This window comes from Myxocyprinus asiaticus, chromosome 21 (assembly GCF_019703515.2).
Source record: "Myxocyprinus asiaticus isolate MX2 ecotype Aquarium Trade chromosome 21, UBuf_Myxa_2, whole genome shotgun sequence".
In the NCBI taxonomy this organism is placed as follows: Eukaryota; Metazoa; Chordata; class Actinopteri; order Cypriniformes; family Catostomidae; genus Myxocyprinus; species Myxocyprinus asiaticus.
In genome coordinates, this window is record NC_059364.1 from 12,880,788 (window position 1) to 12,898,332 (window position 17,545).

Sequence of the window (17,545 nt, forward strand, 5' to 3'; positions counted from 1 at the left end):
TCTAAAAATCTTTGTGTTCTGCAGAAAAAATAAAGTCATACACATCTGGGATGGCATGAGGGTGAGTAAATGATGAGAGAATTTTCATTTTTGGGTGAACTATTCCTTTACGTGAAGAGTAGGCTGTATATGATAAGTGTTGGCATCATGTTCACTGGTAGTGACACTTAATTGCACTTCAAATGTCGGAGCTTCATGTGTTCACAGAAAAACTGGTGACATCTGTTTAGTTGGCAGTTAGGTTCTGAATCAGAATCTCTGATTTAGAATTTCTGAATCATGACAGCAGAATCATCATGATCCAAAAAACAATATGAAAACTAAAAAAGCTGCATTTACAAATGGAAACTGTTACATCAGCCACAAAAAGATCTACAAAGTGTGTTCTGTGGAGCACAACTTAAGACTTCAATCACCCTGTGAGACCAAAACCAGTTTTATCTGTTTGTTTGTTTGTTAGAAAGAAAGAAAGAAAAAAATCAAACAATAATAACTAAACCTTTGTATGCCACTAATAATTAATCCTTCAAAAAGTTCAGTAAATGGCATTTGTGGTCTCCACAGTCTACAGAAGGGCACAGCACACCTGATTCAGCTCTTCAGTCTAATTCAGAGACAGGAAGTCAGCTGAGACAGACCCTCACTGGAATCAAGTCTTCCATGAAATGCAAAACATCATCCACAGAGAGTGTGATGAGGGGAGTGTGGGGTGTCTGTAGCAGAAAGCTAATAATGCAGGAGTTGTTTACAGAACTTCAGATTTCTCTCTCTGGGCATTTCGGCGAATCTTCATTTCCGTGAGCTGAATGTAGCGGATGACATTAGTGTCTGTTCCACACAAACACACAGACAAATAGGAAACAGCTGTTTTAACACAGAAAATGCTGACAGGAAGTGTAGTGACAGATAAATCTGCAGTGTATAATTACAGCAGAAGCACTGAATTTGAGATCTGATTGTGTAGTGGTGTGTGTGTGTGTGTGTGTGTGTGTGTGTGTGTGTGTGAACTGACTAACCTGAGGGCTGTTGTTTGTGCGACTCCTTCAGGTAGTGCAAGGCTTTGCTGAAGTCTCCCAGGTGATAATACGCCACACCAGAGCGATACAGAGCTTTAAAATTCTCGCCCTCTTTTCTCAAAACCTTCAGACAGTATTCTTTTACTCGTTCATAATTTACCAGCTCCATCTGCAACAGACAAGCTACACACAACAGGAATTATGGGGATCTCCCTGCTGAAAAAAAAAAAAAAAAAAAAAACAGCAAAACTAGCCAAGATGGTATTAGATGGTTTAAAGGAATATTCTGGGTTTAACACAAATTGAGCTCAATCGACCGCATTTGTGGCATAATGTTTATAACAACAAAAAAATGTTTTAACTCGTCCCTCCTTTTCTTTAAAAAGGCAAAAACTGAAGTCTCCCTGAGGCACTTACAATGGAAGTGAATGGGGCCAATTTTTGGAGGGTTTAAAGTGAGAAATATGAAGCTTAAAATTTTATAAAATCATTTACATTAATTCTTCTGTTAAAACTATTATTCCTTGTATTATTTGAGCTGTAAAGTTATTTAAATAGTAGTTTACTGGGCATACGGGGTTTACGTGTTATGAAGTCATGGTAACAAATTTTTAAATTTAGATATAACTTTACACAGAAAAGGTTAGTAAGTGAATTGATCACACTAAAATACATATTTAAATGAACACACATATTGTTTAGGTCTTGTGGCTATACTTTTGAAACAGTATTTTAACGTTAACGGATTGGCCCCATTCACTTCCATTGTAAGTGCCTCACTGGAACCAAGATTTTTGCTTTTTTTTTTTTTTTTTTTTTTTAGAAAAGGAGGGACAAATTATTTATCAAAATAAATGTTTGTGGTAATCGACATTATGCCGCAAATGTTGTCGATTAAGCTTAACTTGTATTGAACCAGGAATATTCCTTTAAACTTGTCTCCCTGCCTGAACAGTGCCTAAAACCCCCCTAAAATCAGCCAAATCACCAGCTTTTTTGTTATTTGTTTTTGTTTTTCCCAACAGGGCTGTTTTCCATTGCTAATTTAGGTTTAGGATTATTATAGTTTATGCTTAGTCATGGTATTTTTGCACAATTTAACCTCATAGCGTGAGCCATGACGTCAATTTGCATGCAGAACTGGACACATTACACACAGAATCCCACTCCTTACTCCTTAGTTTCATTCAAGTCTGTAACCACATATTCAGGAATGGAAAGCTCAAAATGGTCCAAATGCGTCCCCTTGGCATGCTTATGATGTACTTTCACACCTGCCAGGCTGTTGTAACACTCCAGCTCCGCGTTCTCCACCGCGCCTTTCTGCTCGTCCGTCAGGCTGGATTTACTGATGCTCGTCAGGACGGTTGACGGGGACTTGATGGTGTCCGGATCCCCTAGCACGCGACAGAGACCCTTCATTTCCAGCAGCGCGCGGTGGTACTTCCCGATGGCCTCGCGGTATTTTTTATCCTTGTAGCACTGCGTGCCCTGCGTCTTGAAGTCCAGCGCTCGTTTCACCAGTTCTGCAGGCTCGTTTTGTGGTTTCACAGATCCGCTCTGATGGGGCGCGTGCGGCGGGTGGCGCGCGTCTCCGCGGCTTCGGCTACCGGGAGGCTGCACGACGCACGGTGACTGACCGGTAGAGCTGCTCATGACGCTCATCGCGCCGTTTCTGTTGCGGAGCATTGCTTCAGATCTAACCTTGTCCACACTCATCACCGATCCAACTACTGTATGGGGATGCAGATGTCTCGAGTTCGCTATCTGCTTCTTGTTACCGCTCTGTGCGCCTTCGCATCCTCGTGTGTAGCGTCTTTCAGCGCGCTCTACGCTATTTCCTTTTACTGTAAAAGATGGATTCCCTGATGGTATATTCCCTCCCCACCTCTCCTTTTTGTGTAACGGAACGCACAGGGCTAGGCACGTCCTGCTCTTACCGAATGACTCAAACGGGAGTGAGCATGCGGCTTGATGCAATCGTGCTTGCGCTGCCCTTAAGAAATGCTGTCATCACGGATGATGATGACAGCATTTCAAACCGCGAGAACCGGTTTGTATGGGGTTATTTTTGTTTCATATTAACATACAAATGGAAAGAGATTTACAAATAAAAAGTTGGTTCACAAATAAATTTAATGAGATCCACAAATAAATGTAAGGAGTTTCACAAATATTAAATGAATTCACAAATAAAAATAATGAGATTTATAAATATATGTTAGGAGTTTCACAATAATAAAGTGAATTCACAAATAAATAAAATGAGATTTGCAAATAAAAAAAATATTTACAAATATTTTTTTTAACTCACAAACACAACTCTGTCCAGCATTTATTTGTGGATCAATTCCTGTGCATTTGCAGATCACTACACGCATTTGACGATTTTGAACAAATCTAGCTCAAGATGTGCACACAAATTTACAAATAGGTAGACTCCACCCGTCGTCTACTCAAACCAATCAGATAACTGCCACATTACTCTGACCAATTGTAGCACGTTCTATCTTCAACCAATCACGCTTCGTTTTACTATCAGGGCGGGATCAGAGTCACAGTGCTCTCATGGGCATGGAATCAAGCATATACAGATAAACTCCAAGACCGCAAACTTTTAAAGAAACGGACGCCATCAGAGGAATACTGTGACTTAAGGTTCGTATAATTTTCTCTCGGTTATAAACATGTGTAGTGTCTTGTTAAATGTCGACAGCTGAAAATTGCCCATTTGTGTCCTGAACATTAGCTTTATAGCTAACCTGGCTGACTGTATGAGTCTGCTATTTTAATTTTAACCATGTTTCTTGACTGAAATGTGTCATCAAAACCTTTACTCTTAATATTACATGGCAGATCCAAACAGACACACTACTTGACACTACAAAAATCAGTAGTACAGATAGTGTCTTTATAAAACATCAATCATATTAGATGATCTTTGGAGCACAAACCATAAATTAATACCCTATATTACACAGTGTACAAGATCTGCTATGGCATTAATTTGGTTTCACATTATGTTAATGTATTTAATAAAAACAGTTGTAAGGTAATATTTACTAGAATTTTGCATTTTAGCACTTTTGTGTGAATATTTTAGGAGGTACTATTACGGGGTCCCTTTCTAAAATACAGTATCATGTTCTGACAGTGATAATTGACTCATTGGTTATTGCCATCTTTTTCAGATATTTCCCTTCTGTACTGCCCATCAACTTTGAGCACTTGACTCACCTGCTCCAAAACTCAGTGGTTCCAGCTCCAATACAGGACATGCTCTTCACTGGCTTCCCGTTCACTTTAGAATTCAGTTTAAGATTCTGTTGTTTTTCTTTAAAGCCCTCAATGATCAGGCCCCATCATACATTAAAGATCTTATTCTTCCATATTCAATTAATAAGTCCCTCAGATCTGTGGATAAAGCTCTTTTACATGTCCCTCAGTCACATCTAAAGCTTAAAGTTGATAGACGCTTTGCAGCCGCTGCTCCTCGTTTGTGGAATCAGTTGCCACTTGACATAAGGAATGCTTCTTCTATCTCTGTTTTTAAGCCTAGGCTTAAAATGCATTTTTATTCACTGGTTTTTTAAAAATAGTATTTTATTGAATTATAAAGTTGTCTGTTTGCTACCCATCTGTTGTTACATTTGTTTCTTAATTATTGATTTATTGCATTATATATTTCATAATGTGTTTATCATTATTCTGTACAGCACTTTGGTCAGTGTAAGCTGTGTATAAATGTGCTATATAAATAATGTTTACTAGGGGTGTAACGGTACATGTATTCGTCCCAAACCGTCACGGTACTGATGTCACGGTTCGGTGCATGCAGTCAGACGAAGAATACATCTGAGTCAGTCACAGGCAATCCACACTCCAATCCAGAAGGGGGCGCACATTAATGCAACACTTTTTGCTAACCGCCACAACAGGAAAAAGAGCAGAAGAAGAAGAAGACACCATCTATGCACCAACCCAAAACAAGAATGGTGAGTTCAGATGACACGCAAGAGCTAGAAGACCCGCCTACTTGTTTTAAATCAGCAGTGTGGGAAAGTTTCGGGTTCCCAGTGAAATACGGCAGCAGTGGAGTGCGAGTGGTAGATAGGACGAGGACGGTGTGTCGACAATGTAAGGCAGCTGTACGGTATGTGAGTGGAAATATGTCCAACATGCTAACAAATATCAGACGACATCACCCAGATTTGCCAATCACCGGAGCTAGGCAGAAAAAGATGACAGGAGTGCAAAAACTTATCCCTGCAGCTTTTAACCAGCATCTAGATGTGAGAGCAGACAGGGCCAAAGTCATTACCCAGGCAATTGGCATATACACAAACAACATATAGTTTAAGTGGAACAAATTGTAACACTCCTTCTCCTAATGCACAAGTTTTATTTTTCATTATTCTAATTTTTTTGTACTTTTATAACAAAAGAGATGCTTTTCAGTTTTGTAGCTGATTGTGACCAAATACCTTTTGTTATTTATCAGCCCTACAAAAAAATATGACCTATGTAAGAGTGCATTCTGTTTACTGTTTAGTGCTTAATACACTAAAGGAGGCTGTATTGTACCAACAACCTCAGGGGGGACTAAATGCCGCTAGGTGGAACAAACTGTAATTTGCACTACTGTCTGTTCAAAATAAATATATTAAAAAAAAACTAGCATTTGGGATTTGTTGCTTTTTCCTGTTGTACTGAACTTGTATCGAACCGTGACCCCAAAACCGAGGTACGTACCGAACCGTGACTTCTGCGAACCATTACACCCCTAATGTTTACTTACTTTTACTTACCTTTTAAAATGTCTAATATGAGATTCTTTATTTTCTGTTATGTTTGATTTCTTTTAAGTCACAATGTGATGTTTTGAAATGAAAGTGCAATACAAAATTTAAATCAACCGTAACATTGTCTTTGGGTTGACTTACTTAAAAATGAAAATTCTGTCATTTACTCAACCTCATGTCTTTTTTTTAAAACCTGTACTATTGACTTTCTTCTGTGGAATATGAGAATACATTGTAAAATGTAGATTCTGCTAATGAGGCTGAAATGAAAGTGAGGCTGTCAGTATGAGTCCCTATCATAATTCCTGACATATCCTTTTGAGGTCATCCCACAGAAGAAAGTCAGTCGTTTGGGTTTGGAACAACATGAATGTGAGTATAAATGATGACATCTCATTTGACAAAATATTTTTTGTCATTCAGTTGACAAATCTTTTATTGAGTTCTATCAAGGCATTTTGAGGTAAACAGGTTTTAAAGAGTGTCTGTTTTTTGTTTTTTAAAAACTTTTTAATGCAAGTCTGTTGGCTAAAATGTATGATATTTTGGTTACAAATTACAGGATGTCATGCATGTAACTGCAAAAGACAATACATTTGTGTACATGTATTTACACACACAAACACTGGAATTGAACATTACAAATGGAGTGCTTGCATTTTGCTCGAGTGTTGAACATGAACATCCTCATTGCCACATCATGGTGTTGTATCAGTTGTCTGGTACGGATACTCTTAGTCAGGGTAAGAGCATTCTGCACAAATGATTGGATAAAATAACAGTTACACGTTAAAAACAAGTCCATTACTGTATAGAATGAACATGTTACACAAACAAGATTAGGCCGTGGAGCTTTGTGATGTTTCGCCACCAGTAGCACAAAAGTCCCACAACTGTTTCCATCTTTTTGTGATGTGGAGCAGAGAGCACCAGTTCTCCAGTATCCTCGCAACTCTTTTAATATTATTATTATTATTATTATTATTATTATTGTCCTCCTGTATCTCACAGCCAATATACTTCCTGAGTAAATAAGTGAAACTTGCATTGTTTTACAGGGTTAACATGGTTATTTCTTGTGAGTAACATTGGACTGGTCTGCCATAACACTACTTGCTAAAAATATAAATCCTTTGAAATATTACTTCAATAAAAAAAAATTAATACATTAACATAATGTGAAACCAAATTAATGCCATAGCAGATCTTGTACACTGCGTAATATAGGGTATTCATTTATAGTTTGTGCTCCTAAGATCATCTAATATGATTGACTATCTGTACTACTGATCTTTTGTAGTGTCTAGTAGTGTGTCTGTTAGAATCTGCCATGTAACATTAAAAGTAAAGGGTTTGACAACACATACATACATTTTTCATTATGTAGCTAGGAGTTTCAGTAAAGAAACTTGGTTAAAATTAAAATAGCAGACTCACACAGTCAGCCAGGTTAGCTATAAAGCTAATGATCAGGACACTCTACAAATGGGCAATTTTCAGCTGTCGACATTTAACAAGACACTACACATGTTTATAACCGAGAGAAAATGATACAAACCTTAAGTCACAGTATTCCTCTGATGGCGTTTCTTTAAACGTTTGCGGTCTTGGAGTTTATCTGTAAGTGCTTGATTCCATGCCCATGAGAGCACTGTGACTCTGATCCCGTCCTGATAGTAAAATGAAGCATGATTGGTTGAAGATAGAACGTGCTACGACTGATCCGAGTAATGTGGCCGTTATCTGATTGGCTTAAGTAGACGATGGGTGGAGTCTACCTATTTGTAAATTTGTGTGCACATCTTGAGCTAGATTTGTTTCAAAGTCGACAAATGCGTGTAGCGATCCGCAAATGCACAGGAATTGATCCACAAATAAATGCTGGACAGTGTTGTGTTTGTGAGTCAAAAAATATATTTGTAAATAATATTTTTATTTGCAAATCTCATTTTATTTTTTTTGTGAATTCACTTTATTATTGTGAAACCCCTAACATATATTTATAAATCTCATTCAATTTATTTGTGAACCAACTTTCTATTTGTGAATCTCTTTCCATTCGTATGTTAATATGAAACAATTCCATCTCCATAGGACACACACACACACACACAACAGACAAAAACAGCTGCTGTGAGACACTGTTTAAATAGCAGATGAATCTCGCTTTTCTTTTTTGATCCTCCCTTGATTCAGATCTGTTTTCTTTTCTTTCATTATGTCCATGGTGAAGTAATTGTTTACTCACATGCATTTAAATAAAAGTGAACTGCTCCTTAAACAACTAAAACCTTTTCCCCCCACAGGTGTGTGTGTATGTGTGTGTATGTGTGTGTGTGTGTGTGTGTGTGTGTGTGTGTGTGTGTGTGTGTGTGTGTGTGTGTGGTTAGCTGGTACGGATGTTGTGGAGTGTTTCTGGGTGTGTCATGCAGTTTGCGGTAAATCGTACTGAGTTGGGAGTTCTGCTTTGCCTAGTCTTTAATTTGCACTTACACAAACACATGTGCAGATGTACACACACACACACACACATTGGTGTGGCTACCCTTATGAGGACTCTCCATAGACATAATGATTTTTATATATATTACTATAGATATATATTACTATAGATTCTATCCCCTAACCCTAAACCTAACACTCAGAAAAAACTTTCTGCATTTTTACATTTTCAAAAAAACATTGTTTAGTATGCTTTTAAGCAATTTGAATTATGGGGACACTAGAAATGTCCTCATAAATCACATTTATAGCATAATACCCTTGTAATTACCAGTTTGTAACCTAAAAAAAGTCCTCGTAAACCACCCAAACCCACCCACACACGCACACACACACACTCGCACACACACACACACACACACACACACACACACACTCGCACACACACACAGACACACACACTCATGCGGGCGCATTGATATAAACAGATTATTAATATGGACATCTGAAAGCATGTAATTACTTATTGATTCAAGGTACTTGGAAATAAATGGTAAAATATGAGAATACCTGAAATGATCACATTTATGTTTTTTTTTTAAACAAAATACTTATTTAACATATTTAGTTTTGTTCAAGGTGTTTAAATCAAAAGTTTTTAATAACTGTATTAAAACAAATAAGGGAAAGGATAGTTTCCCCCCTGTTGTCTCTATAAAACATATTGTTTTTCTTAAGCAGGGTTATTGTTATGAAAAATGTTCAAAGTGTGTTCAAAGTGGGCTCACATTGACTGATCCAATCACAATGGAGATTCTTTTTTATAGAATACTTGAGATATTATAAAATGCCAAATGTGAATGAAATGAACAGAAAATTGTTAATCCTTTTCTGAAGTGGCTATTTGGAATAATTATTATCTTAATTTGTTACTCAAAAAAGCATCTTAATTGTTTCAAAATTATTTCCCTAAGCTGACAAATTTTGCCCTATAACTACACTTTGTTTAAACAATATCACTATCTTTTACCCCAAATGTGGGGGTCTTTAACCCCAAGTGTGGGGTAAAAGGCTCCCTTGCAACCATCCGTTATTTTCTTCCCACACAAATTATGCTGCTCCATCAATATTCTATAAAAAAAGAAATGCATTATTTCAATCTTGAAACACTTTGTGACAAAAAAAGCAAATTTTCCTAATAAGGTGTGCCTTTAGCCCTTTTGTACTCTATAATGCTGCTTTGTTTTTGTGCACCCTTACAAAACAGTTATTACCATTGTTTTTATTAACAATTATTTACAATTGTTCTGACAAAATATGGCTACTGTACAGTGGTTAGTATATTCTTTGTATTTTGTTATGTTTATGGCTGGATAATATTCATTTTTTTCTCTGTTTTGATGTTATTTCTGTCCTGCCAGTATTTTATTTTTGTGTGTTTAATAATTTGATTTGGTCAAAAAATAACAATAAAATATAAATATCTAAAAAAAAAAGTCTAAACATCTAAATATGTCAAATATTTTTACTGCAGTTATTGCACTACTTTGAAGATTACTGTTTGGTATATCTTGTATTTGTACTGCTACCTATATTGTAATGAGAAAATCACAAGAAATTTGACTTGACTATGACCAGCTTACTGGTGTATATTGCCATCTCTTAGTTTTTGTGACATTTTTATTTCACTGACATAGGGGTTGTAGGGTTTGACTGAGGCTCATGTGGAAGTGGAATTTAATGGTCTCTTAATCTTTTTTTTAATTGATATAATCCTGTTAATCTGCAAGAGTCCAGTGGTGCTTTACGCTGCAGTGCACTCTTGCAGAAGTCTGCCGGCAGTGACTGCCTGCAGTTTGGAATGTACTGTGATGATGATCTTTAACCAGCATTGCCTTGTTCTAAAAATGGTATTCATGGTCTTGTTGACTTGACTTGGCCTTTTATTTTTTTATTTTATTATTTATTTATTTTTTTTAAGAATATAAGTCTTTTTTTTTTATTATTATTTTTTTTATAATAAATTATCTCCCTAAAATCAAAAATATTGTGTCTAGTTGTAATGTAGACATCTCTCTCTCTCTCTCTCTCTCTCTCTCTCTCTCTCTCTCTCTCTCTCTCTGTGTGTGTGTGTGTGTGTGTGTGTGTGTGTGTGTGTGTGTGTGTGTGTGTGTGATAGGAGTATAACAAAACAAAGCAAAGAAAAACAAAACAAAACAAAACAAAAAACAATAAAAACAGCTGAAGGATTTTTTTCATAAATACAAAAAGACAAAACATTATATGCCAGGGAGGGGAAAAGAATAATTTACACTTATGTAAAAATTATTTAAACAAAAGCAAGACAAGATTGATTAAATAAAAAACATCGGACACTTCTCTCGTATAATGTATAAAACATAGAATTTAATTGACAAATTTCAAATAAATATCAGGAATCATACAATTAAAACGTTTAAGAATTTGTCATAGACCATCGACGATCATTGCGTCATCGGCCTGCGACTGTGCTGGAAAATGTCGGTGGATTTAAGAGGTATTTTACCACATATTTTGAGGGCATATATATATATATATATATATATATATATATATATATATATATATATATATGTGTGTGTGCGTGTGTGTGTGTGTGTGTGTATATGTTTTCACCGCTTTATTATTGGTGAATCCATTTCGTTATCGAATGGAAATTGTGTATTAAAATGCAATAGGCAAACATTTTCTTTAGCAGCGTTGCTGTGGTTTGTTGTGGACGGAGGCTCACTGTGTCATCTAAACATTCAGCATTTGTATGGTATAGTTTGTATAATTTACTGTTTTTGTTGTATTTATGTTTCGCATCTTTGCACAGAAATAACCTTTGCTTCTCGTTTGAATGTGATTTTATTTTGTTTGTCAGATAACCTGCTGGGCATCTCATGGGTGGACAGTGGCTGGGTGCCCATCCTGAACCCCAGTAATGTGCTGGAGTATTTCTCCGAGAGGAGCAACCCTTTCTATGATCGCACCTGCAACAACGAGGTGGTGAAGATGCAGAGATTAACCCTGGATCACCTCAAGTAAGCAAAACGACTCGCATAAATGTCATTAGTAACAAGCATGCATAAAGGCTATACTCTGTTACACATGAATAGTATTTAAGGCTGAAAGCACAGACACAGAAGATGTAACACATATGTTTCTCTGTAGTATTCTGTTACAGCTGAATTTTTTTGGTACATTCCCTAATCAATTAAGAAAATCTTGTAGATTTCTGTTCTGACTGTTTGTGTGTTTCGTGTGTAATTCTGCTCTGTGTGTGTGCGCAGTCAGATGGTAGGTGTGGAATATATTTTGCTTCACGCTCAGGAACCGATTCTGTACATCATCAGGAAGCAACAGAGACAGTCGCCAACACAAGGTGTGCACTGACACACTGCTGATTTGTTTCTTCTGTTAACTGCCTGTGTGGCTGTTGCTGTTTACCTTGACATCTTTGTCCTTCCTCTCTGCAATCACTCTTCTTTTTTGTCTTAATTCATGTTAAGAGATTGTAAAACATATCTTGTGTATCTTCTTTATATTCTGTTTCCTTGTCTTCACTTTCCCTGTAGTGATCCCCCTTGCTGACTACTACATCATAGCTGGAGTGGTTTATCAGGCGCCTGACCTGGGATCAGTCATCAATTCCAGAGTGGTGTGTTTATAACTTAAACTCACTGACCTGATTACAGTCTCTCGTACTCAAATGCTATCCCCACTCAACCTCTCCCTGTAAGAATGTTTATATTTAGTGTTTATTTTCATGTGTGCCAGCTCTCAGCTGTTCATGGGATCCAGTCAGCATTTGATGAGGCAATGTCCTTCTGCAGATACCACCCATCCAAAGGGTACTGGTGGCACTTTAAAGACCAGGAGGAGAAAGGTGAGAACACAAACAGCAGCAGGGTACATTTCTCAAGAACAGCTGCTTCAGGGGCCTGGGTAGCTCAGCAAGAAAAGATGCTGACTACCACAGCTGGAGTTGCAAGTTCGAATCCAGGGTGGCTGAGTGACTCCAGTCAGGCTTCCTAAGCAACCAGTTGGCCCGGTTGCTAGGGTGGGTATTGTCACGTTGGGTTAACCTCCTCGTGGTCGCTATAATGTGGTTCTTGCTCTCGGTGTGGTGAGTTGTGCGTGGATGCCGCAGAGAATAGCGTGAGCCTCCAAACACTCTAGGTCTCAGCGGTAATGCGCTCAACAAGCCACGTGATAAAATGCGCGGATTGACTGTCTCGGACGCGGAGGCAACTGAGATTCGTCCTCCGCCACCCGGATTGAGGCGAGTCACTACGCCACCACGAGGACTTGGACATGCCAAATTGGGGAGAAAAGGGGAGAAAATCCCCTAAAAAAGTGCTAAACCTATGTGTGTGTTGTTTGTGGTTATAGAGAGGGTAAAGCCTAAATCTAAGCGGAAAGAGGAGCCCAGTTCATTTTTTCAGAGGCAGAGAGTTGACGCACTGCTACTGGACCTACGCAATAAATTTCCCCCAACTTTCTATCAGGTATTATAAACATTTTAAACAGTTTTCTGAATGTTGTCTCTCAAGTAGTTAAGTCAGGACATCAGATTGTGGTTAAGCTCTCTTTCAGTTATTTTCTCTCTCTGTGTTACAGCATAAACCAGGAGAAAAGCCCGTTCCAGGTACACAAACACGCCTTAACTCAGCCATACACGCACACACCTTGTAACACACTACAAGTGGAAATTAGTTTACATTTTCTAAATGCATAAAGGGTTCATGACATGGCTTTTGTATTTACTTTAAAATGTTCCTTAAAGTTCACATATAATATTAGTAAAGTTTTTTGCACAAAAAAACAGTCATATATTTGTAAAACATGATAATTTTCCACCCTCATTCTGACCCTCTGTCAGAAACGCTCGGTTTTGGTGCTGCTTCTCCTTAAAAACTTGGTAGTTAATGCCCACTGTTATGATTGGCTCTCTGCTCTTGACTGACCTGGGGCACTTTTAATCTCAAAACGGTGTGCACCATTTTGCTATGGTTTCCGGATTGAACAGCATGTTTCCTCGAAATGGTGTGAAACGGTGTGTGACGGGCTTTGAGGTGTTTTCTCTCATTTGGTGGGTGTGTCAGAGGTGTTACCCAATCAGCAGCGGCGTGTATATAAACCTCGCCGTATTAAAAAGGCAGTGCGCACAATGGATCCAACTAAAGTCCTTTACAAATGTGTCCACTGCAGCTTGGTGTATGCAGCAGTTGAAGACATTAGAAGAAATGTTTACCTTGTCATCCTCAAATGTGAGGCAAATGCTGGATCACCATAATTAGGAACCACAGTTTCCACAAATCACTTCACTCGATTGGGATGTTCTCTCTATTCTGGACAGCAAGGGCAGTGACTGTAACATCGAGCGTATTTTGTAGTATTAAATACGTATTTAAACCGATTTCATCAGGCTCCGAAAATTCTTTGAAAAGAACGCAAAGAATGGCCTTCTCAGCTGCCATAGTTGCAACGCTTGCGTAACACAACAGGGTGTGCAACGCACCACCGTTTACATTTAAATAAACGTTTCGCTATGTTTTGTCAGGGCTGAACGTGCCCCTGCTCTCTCTACTTGCCATCTCACTGCTAACCCCTACTGGGCGGCGCTACAGAAGTGATTAACGGTGAAGTAGGCGTTGATGTGTTGTTGTGGAGTAGGGATAAAAAGCTTAGTCGACGTTATCGACAACGTAGAAAATAAAAAAATTGACAAAAATTTTCGTTGTCGAATAGTTGTTTGATCTCATTTAACACAATACGAGATCACGTGAAACTCGAATGATGACGTGCGAGAGGAGCGCTTCAAGTCGAGTGCATGTTTAAGACATAGTTTCACTGTCCAGGTGCACTCCAAAGTACTCAAACAGCCTAAGGTGTTCCTGATGGTAATGTGACGGCTCGCGACATATTGAATCATAATACATGTGTCGCAGTGTGTATCTTATTGTGAAGAAATCGGTGATACACAGCTCTATTAAGAAGAGAGAGTTTGTTTTTTAGTTAAAGATGGATCGAAATCAAGTGAACAAAAAGGTGAGAGAGGGTAATCACAGCCCATTATACACTAAGTTTATATAAGCAAAATAAGTTTTTAATTAGTCTTTTTTGGCTTGTTTTCCAATATAAATATCTAAAAATCCTTTAAAACAAGGTACATTTACTCTAGGAGCTATACTGCAGAAGATAATACAATTATTTTTTATTAAAGTATCAAGTATTTCTTCCCTGTAATTTAGTGGTATTTTTAAAAGATGCTTTTGTCCTCTTTTTTTTTTTTTTTTAGTAAGCACAAGTTTAACACAACCTCTTAACTCAAGGCACAAGCTGAATTGTCGGTTAAGAGCAAATGATTAATTGTCGCAGTTATCGCCAGAATAGTCGAATAATCAATCTAATAATAATTAGATTAGTCGATTATCAAAATAATCGTTAGTTGCAGCCCTATTGTGGAGGCGGTCAGATGCAAATGTCACATCACAATGTGGAGGCAGTAGAAGACGTGTCGTTTTTGAGGAGGAAGTTTTGAGTTCTGAAACTTGCAGTATGTTTTTTTATAGAACAATGACCTCTTATACGTCAAAATATTAAGGAAAATTTGATTCCTCTTGTCATGACCCCTTTAAACGAATCAGTAAATTATAGGCAAAGTGTCAAGTCAGTGAGATGATGGATATTTTTGCAGAACATGTCTCAAAATCGCACCAGCAATACATTGTAGCACATGGAAAATGAACGTTGTTTATTTGTAGGGTTGAGAAACAAGCTGCTATATTATTATTGTAGATGGCATTACATATTTATGGTAGCTATGAGTCAGTATCATATTGCATTGGATTTTCAGATAGTCTTTTCTTCATGCTGCAATATTGCCAGACTTGCAATATATCCAACCCAATACATGTAGAGGTTGACCTAGCTGACATTACTGTGGACAAAAAATTGCTGTAGGTACAGGAAGCCATTTTAAACTTAAGGCCATATAGAATTGTTTTGAAATTTAATTTGATGGTGGATCTTCTATAAAACCACATACAGAAAGCACTCAATTATTCATTTTCTATCATGACCACCCCATTTGTCACTAACACAAGTTTTGTTTTAAATTTGGTGACATGAGATGTAGCCTGCGTTCAGTGCAAATGCGTAGTTTTTTTAATAGCTCTCCTTCTCATTTTCTCCATAGTGGAGGTAAAGAAAGAGCCAGAAGTGGCACCTGAGACAGCGAAGCCTCAAGAAGAGAGAGAGACAAAACCTCCAGCCCCACCTGGCCCTGCTCGCCCAGCCCCCCCACCCCCAACCCCAACCCTAACACTAACAAACCACCCCCTGAGAAACGTGCTCGCCTGCAGTGACGCGCTGATGGTTCCTTACAGCCTTGCTGTAGTGTTGAAGGACTGCATAAAACACACAAAGATTAAACACGCATACTCCTGTGAGCGAGTCTCAAGACCAGCTAACTAAAGGTGGACTGTGTTACAGTTACTGTAAATAAATGAGTTTTCTTCATAATTTAATAGTAGTTGTTTTTCTAATAAGGGAAGTGAATTTTCTGTGTTACATTTTCTGTATTTCAGTGTTGCTGAGTTTTATTATTGTGCCATGAGCTCTCACACACACTACTGAGAGAAGCTGTGATTAAATTCGGTGTCAGTTTTTCAGAACATTTGTGCTGTCTGATTTGTTTTCATGCATATGTTTCACAGACCTTTTCTGCTGATTAAAGCTCAGTCTTTGCACATCCTTTGTGATACAATAACTTAGCTATAATTGTGATAGATGTTATTGTTTATTAGGATGTTTGGGGTTTTGGTCCTCCGATTGAGATTATATTGTGCGCAGCGCCCTCTTGTGGACAGATGGAGAGGCGCTTCATTTTTGCTTGTGCATGAATATGAACAGCGCTGTTTTTGGTGCGCTAAAAACAGATTTACACCCAACAAATAAATTCTGCAAATGTTTCAGTTTTATGCATATGACCCAAATACAACCAGGCTTGACCTAATTTATTCCACCTGAATGCGCACAGTAACCGGATTCAATGCATGAATACATAACGGTGCGTTAAAATGAATAAAATTGATTTTTCTCAAATATCTTTTTTTTTTTTTTTTTTTTTAATTGAGAAAAATAACCAACCATTGACTAAGAGGATTTTAATAAGATTATTTATTAAATATTATTTTTAGGTAAAGAGGTTGTTAAAAATCACAGCGCTTTTTAACAGCGTCGCCCCAGATGTTTTTCTTGGTCGACTCTCGCGTGCACCACGCGGAGGCGCTACAGAATAACCCGCGTCTCCAGCACGCGCAACGCCACTCTGCTCGAGCTGTGCGCGAGTGACAGGAGGCGCGCGAAGCACGACGGGACGGGCAGCGCAGAGCCGGAGGACCGCAGAGAAGAAGATGGCTGCGACGGGGCTCGACGGGCCAGCGCCGTGCGTCCTGCACCGAGACGGCTAAACAGGGGTTAGGGTGGTAAATATGGGGTCGCAGACCCTGCAGATCATGCGGCAGGGCGTGTGGGCGTCGGTGACGGGCGGGTGGTACTACGACCCGCACCAGAACACCTTCGTGAACGCGCTTCACCTTTACCTGTGGCTGCTGCTGCTCTGCCTCCCATTCACACTCTATATGGTGAGAGATGCAGCCGTCCGTCTTTCTCTTCTATCCTTCTACCTACATTCTCTAACCCTCCTGTATCCCTCTCTCCATCTCTTTCTGCTCTCTCCATTCGTCTGTCTTTCTCAGTCCCTCTCTGCCCATCCATCCGTGTCCTCTCCACAATTTCTCTTTCTCTCCATCACACTCAAACTATCTTTCTCTTTATGTCTCATCTCTCCATCCCTTTTCTTCCTTCTCTTTATCATCCATCTGTCCCTTCTCTCTCTCTCTATTCATCTCTTATCCAGCTCTATCACTCTCTCCCTCTGTTAGTTATGCTGGTCTCTACACTGTATTTCTTATGTGATCTGTGTGTAGGAACAGCTTTATTACAGCTGAATCAATTCAGTTCTGTTTAAAAGTAAGTCTTTGTTTAGGTTTTAACTGTTTATGCAGGATTTTCTGTTTAGTTCTGGTGTGGGTTTTGCTTGTGACTGCCATGTTTTGTGGGATTGTGCTTAAATCTAATCTGTACTTATTATTGAACTAGACAAATTATGAGTTTATCATATAGCTTGGCCTGAAAGTTGAAAAAGATTTGTCTAAAAAGCTTGAATTTCGAAGGATTTATAGGTCCAAAAGA

At 38.4% G+C, this 17,545-nt stretch overlaps 2 protein-coding genes and 1 pseudogene across 6 annotated transcripts in view; 2 read left to right on the plus strand and 1 right to left on the minus strand.

The window, feature by feature from the left end:
- Positions 1-21: 21 nt before the first annotated feature.
- LOC127411667 (tetratricopeptide repeat protein 9A-like) lies at positions 22-3,064 on the minus strand. Its single transcript, XM_051647380.1, has 3 exons — positions 2,291-3,064; positions 1,017-1,199; positions 22-828 (listed from the first exon to the last, which is right to left on the minus strand). The coding sequence occupies exons 1-3, from the start codon at positions 2,733-2,735 to the stop codon at positions 746-748; spliced, it is 711 nt and encodes a 236-aa protein (XP_051503340.1). The 5' UTR covers positions 2,736-3,064; the 3' UTR covers positions 22-745.
- Positions 3,065-10,754: 7,690 nt separating this feature from the next.
- On the plus strand, positions 10,755-16,353 carry LOC127411666 (mediator of RNA polymerase II transcription subunit 6-like; annotated as a pseudogene).
- A 319-nt stretch (positions 16,354-16,672) lies between these two features.
- LOC127411629 (pecanex-like protein 1) overlaps positions 16,673-17,545 on the plus strand; it is a 47,369-nt gene continuing 46,496 nt past the window's right edge. For all 5 annotated transcript variants that reach the window (XM_051647318.1, XM_051647319.1, XM_051647321.1 and 2 more), the window contains exon 1: positions 16,673-16,935. In XM_051647318.1, the coding sequence (XP_051503278.1) occupies positions 16,783-16,935 (153 nt within the window). In that variant the 5' untranslated portion in view covers positions 16,673-16,782. The remainder of the gene's footprint in view (positions 16,936-17,545) is intronic.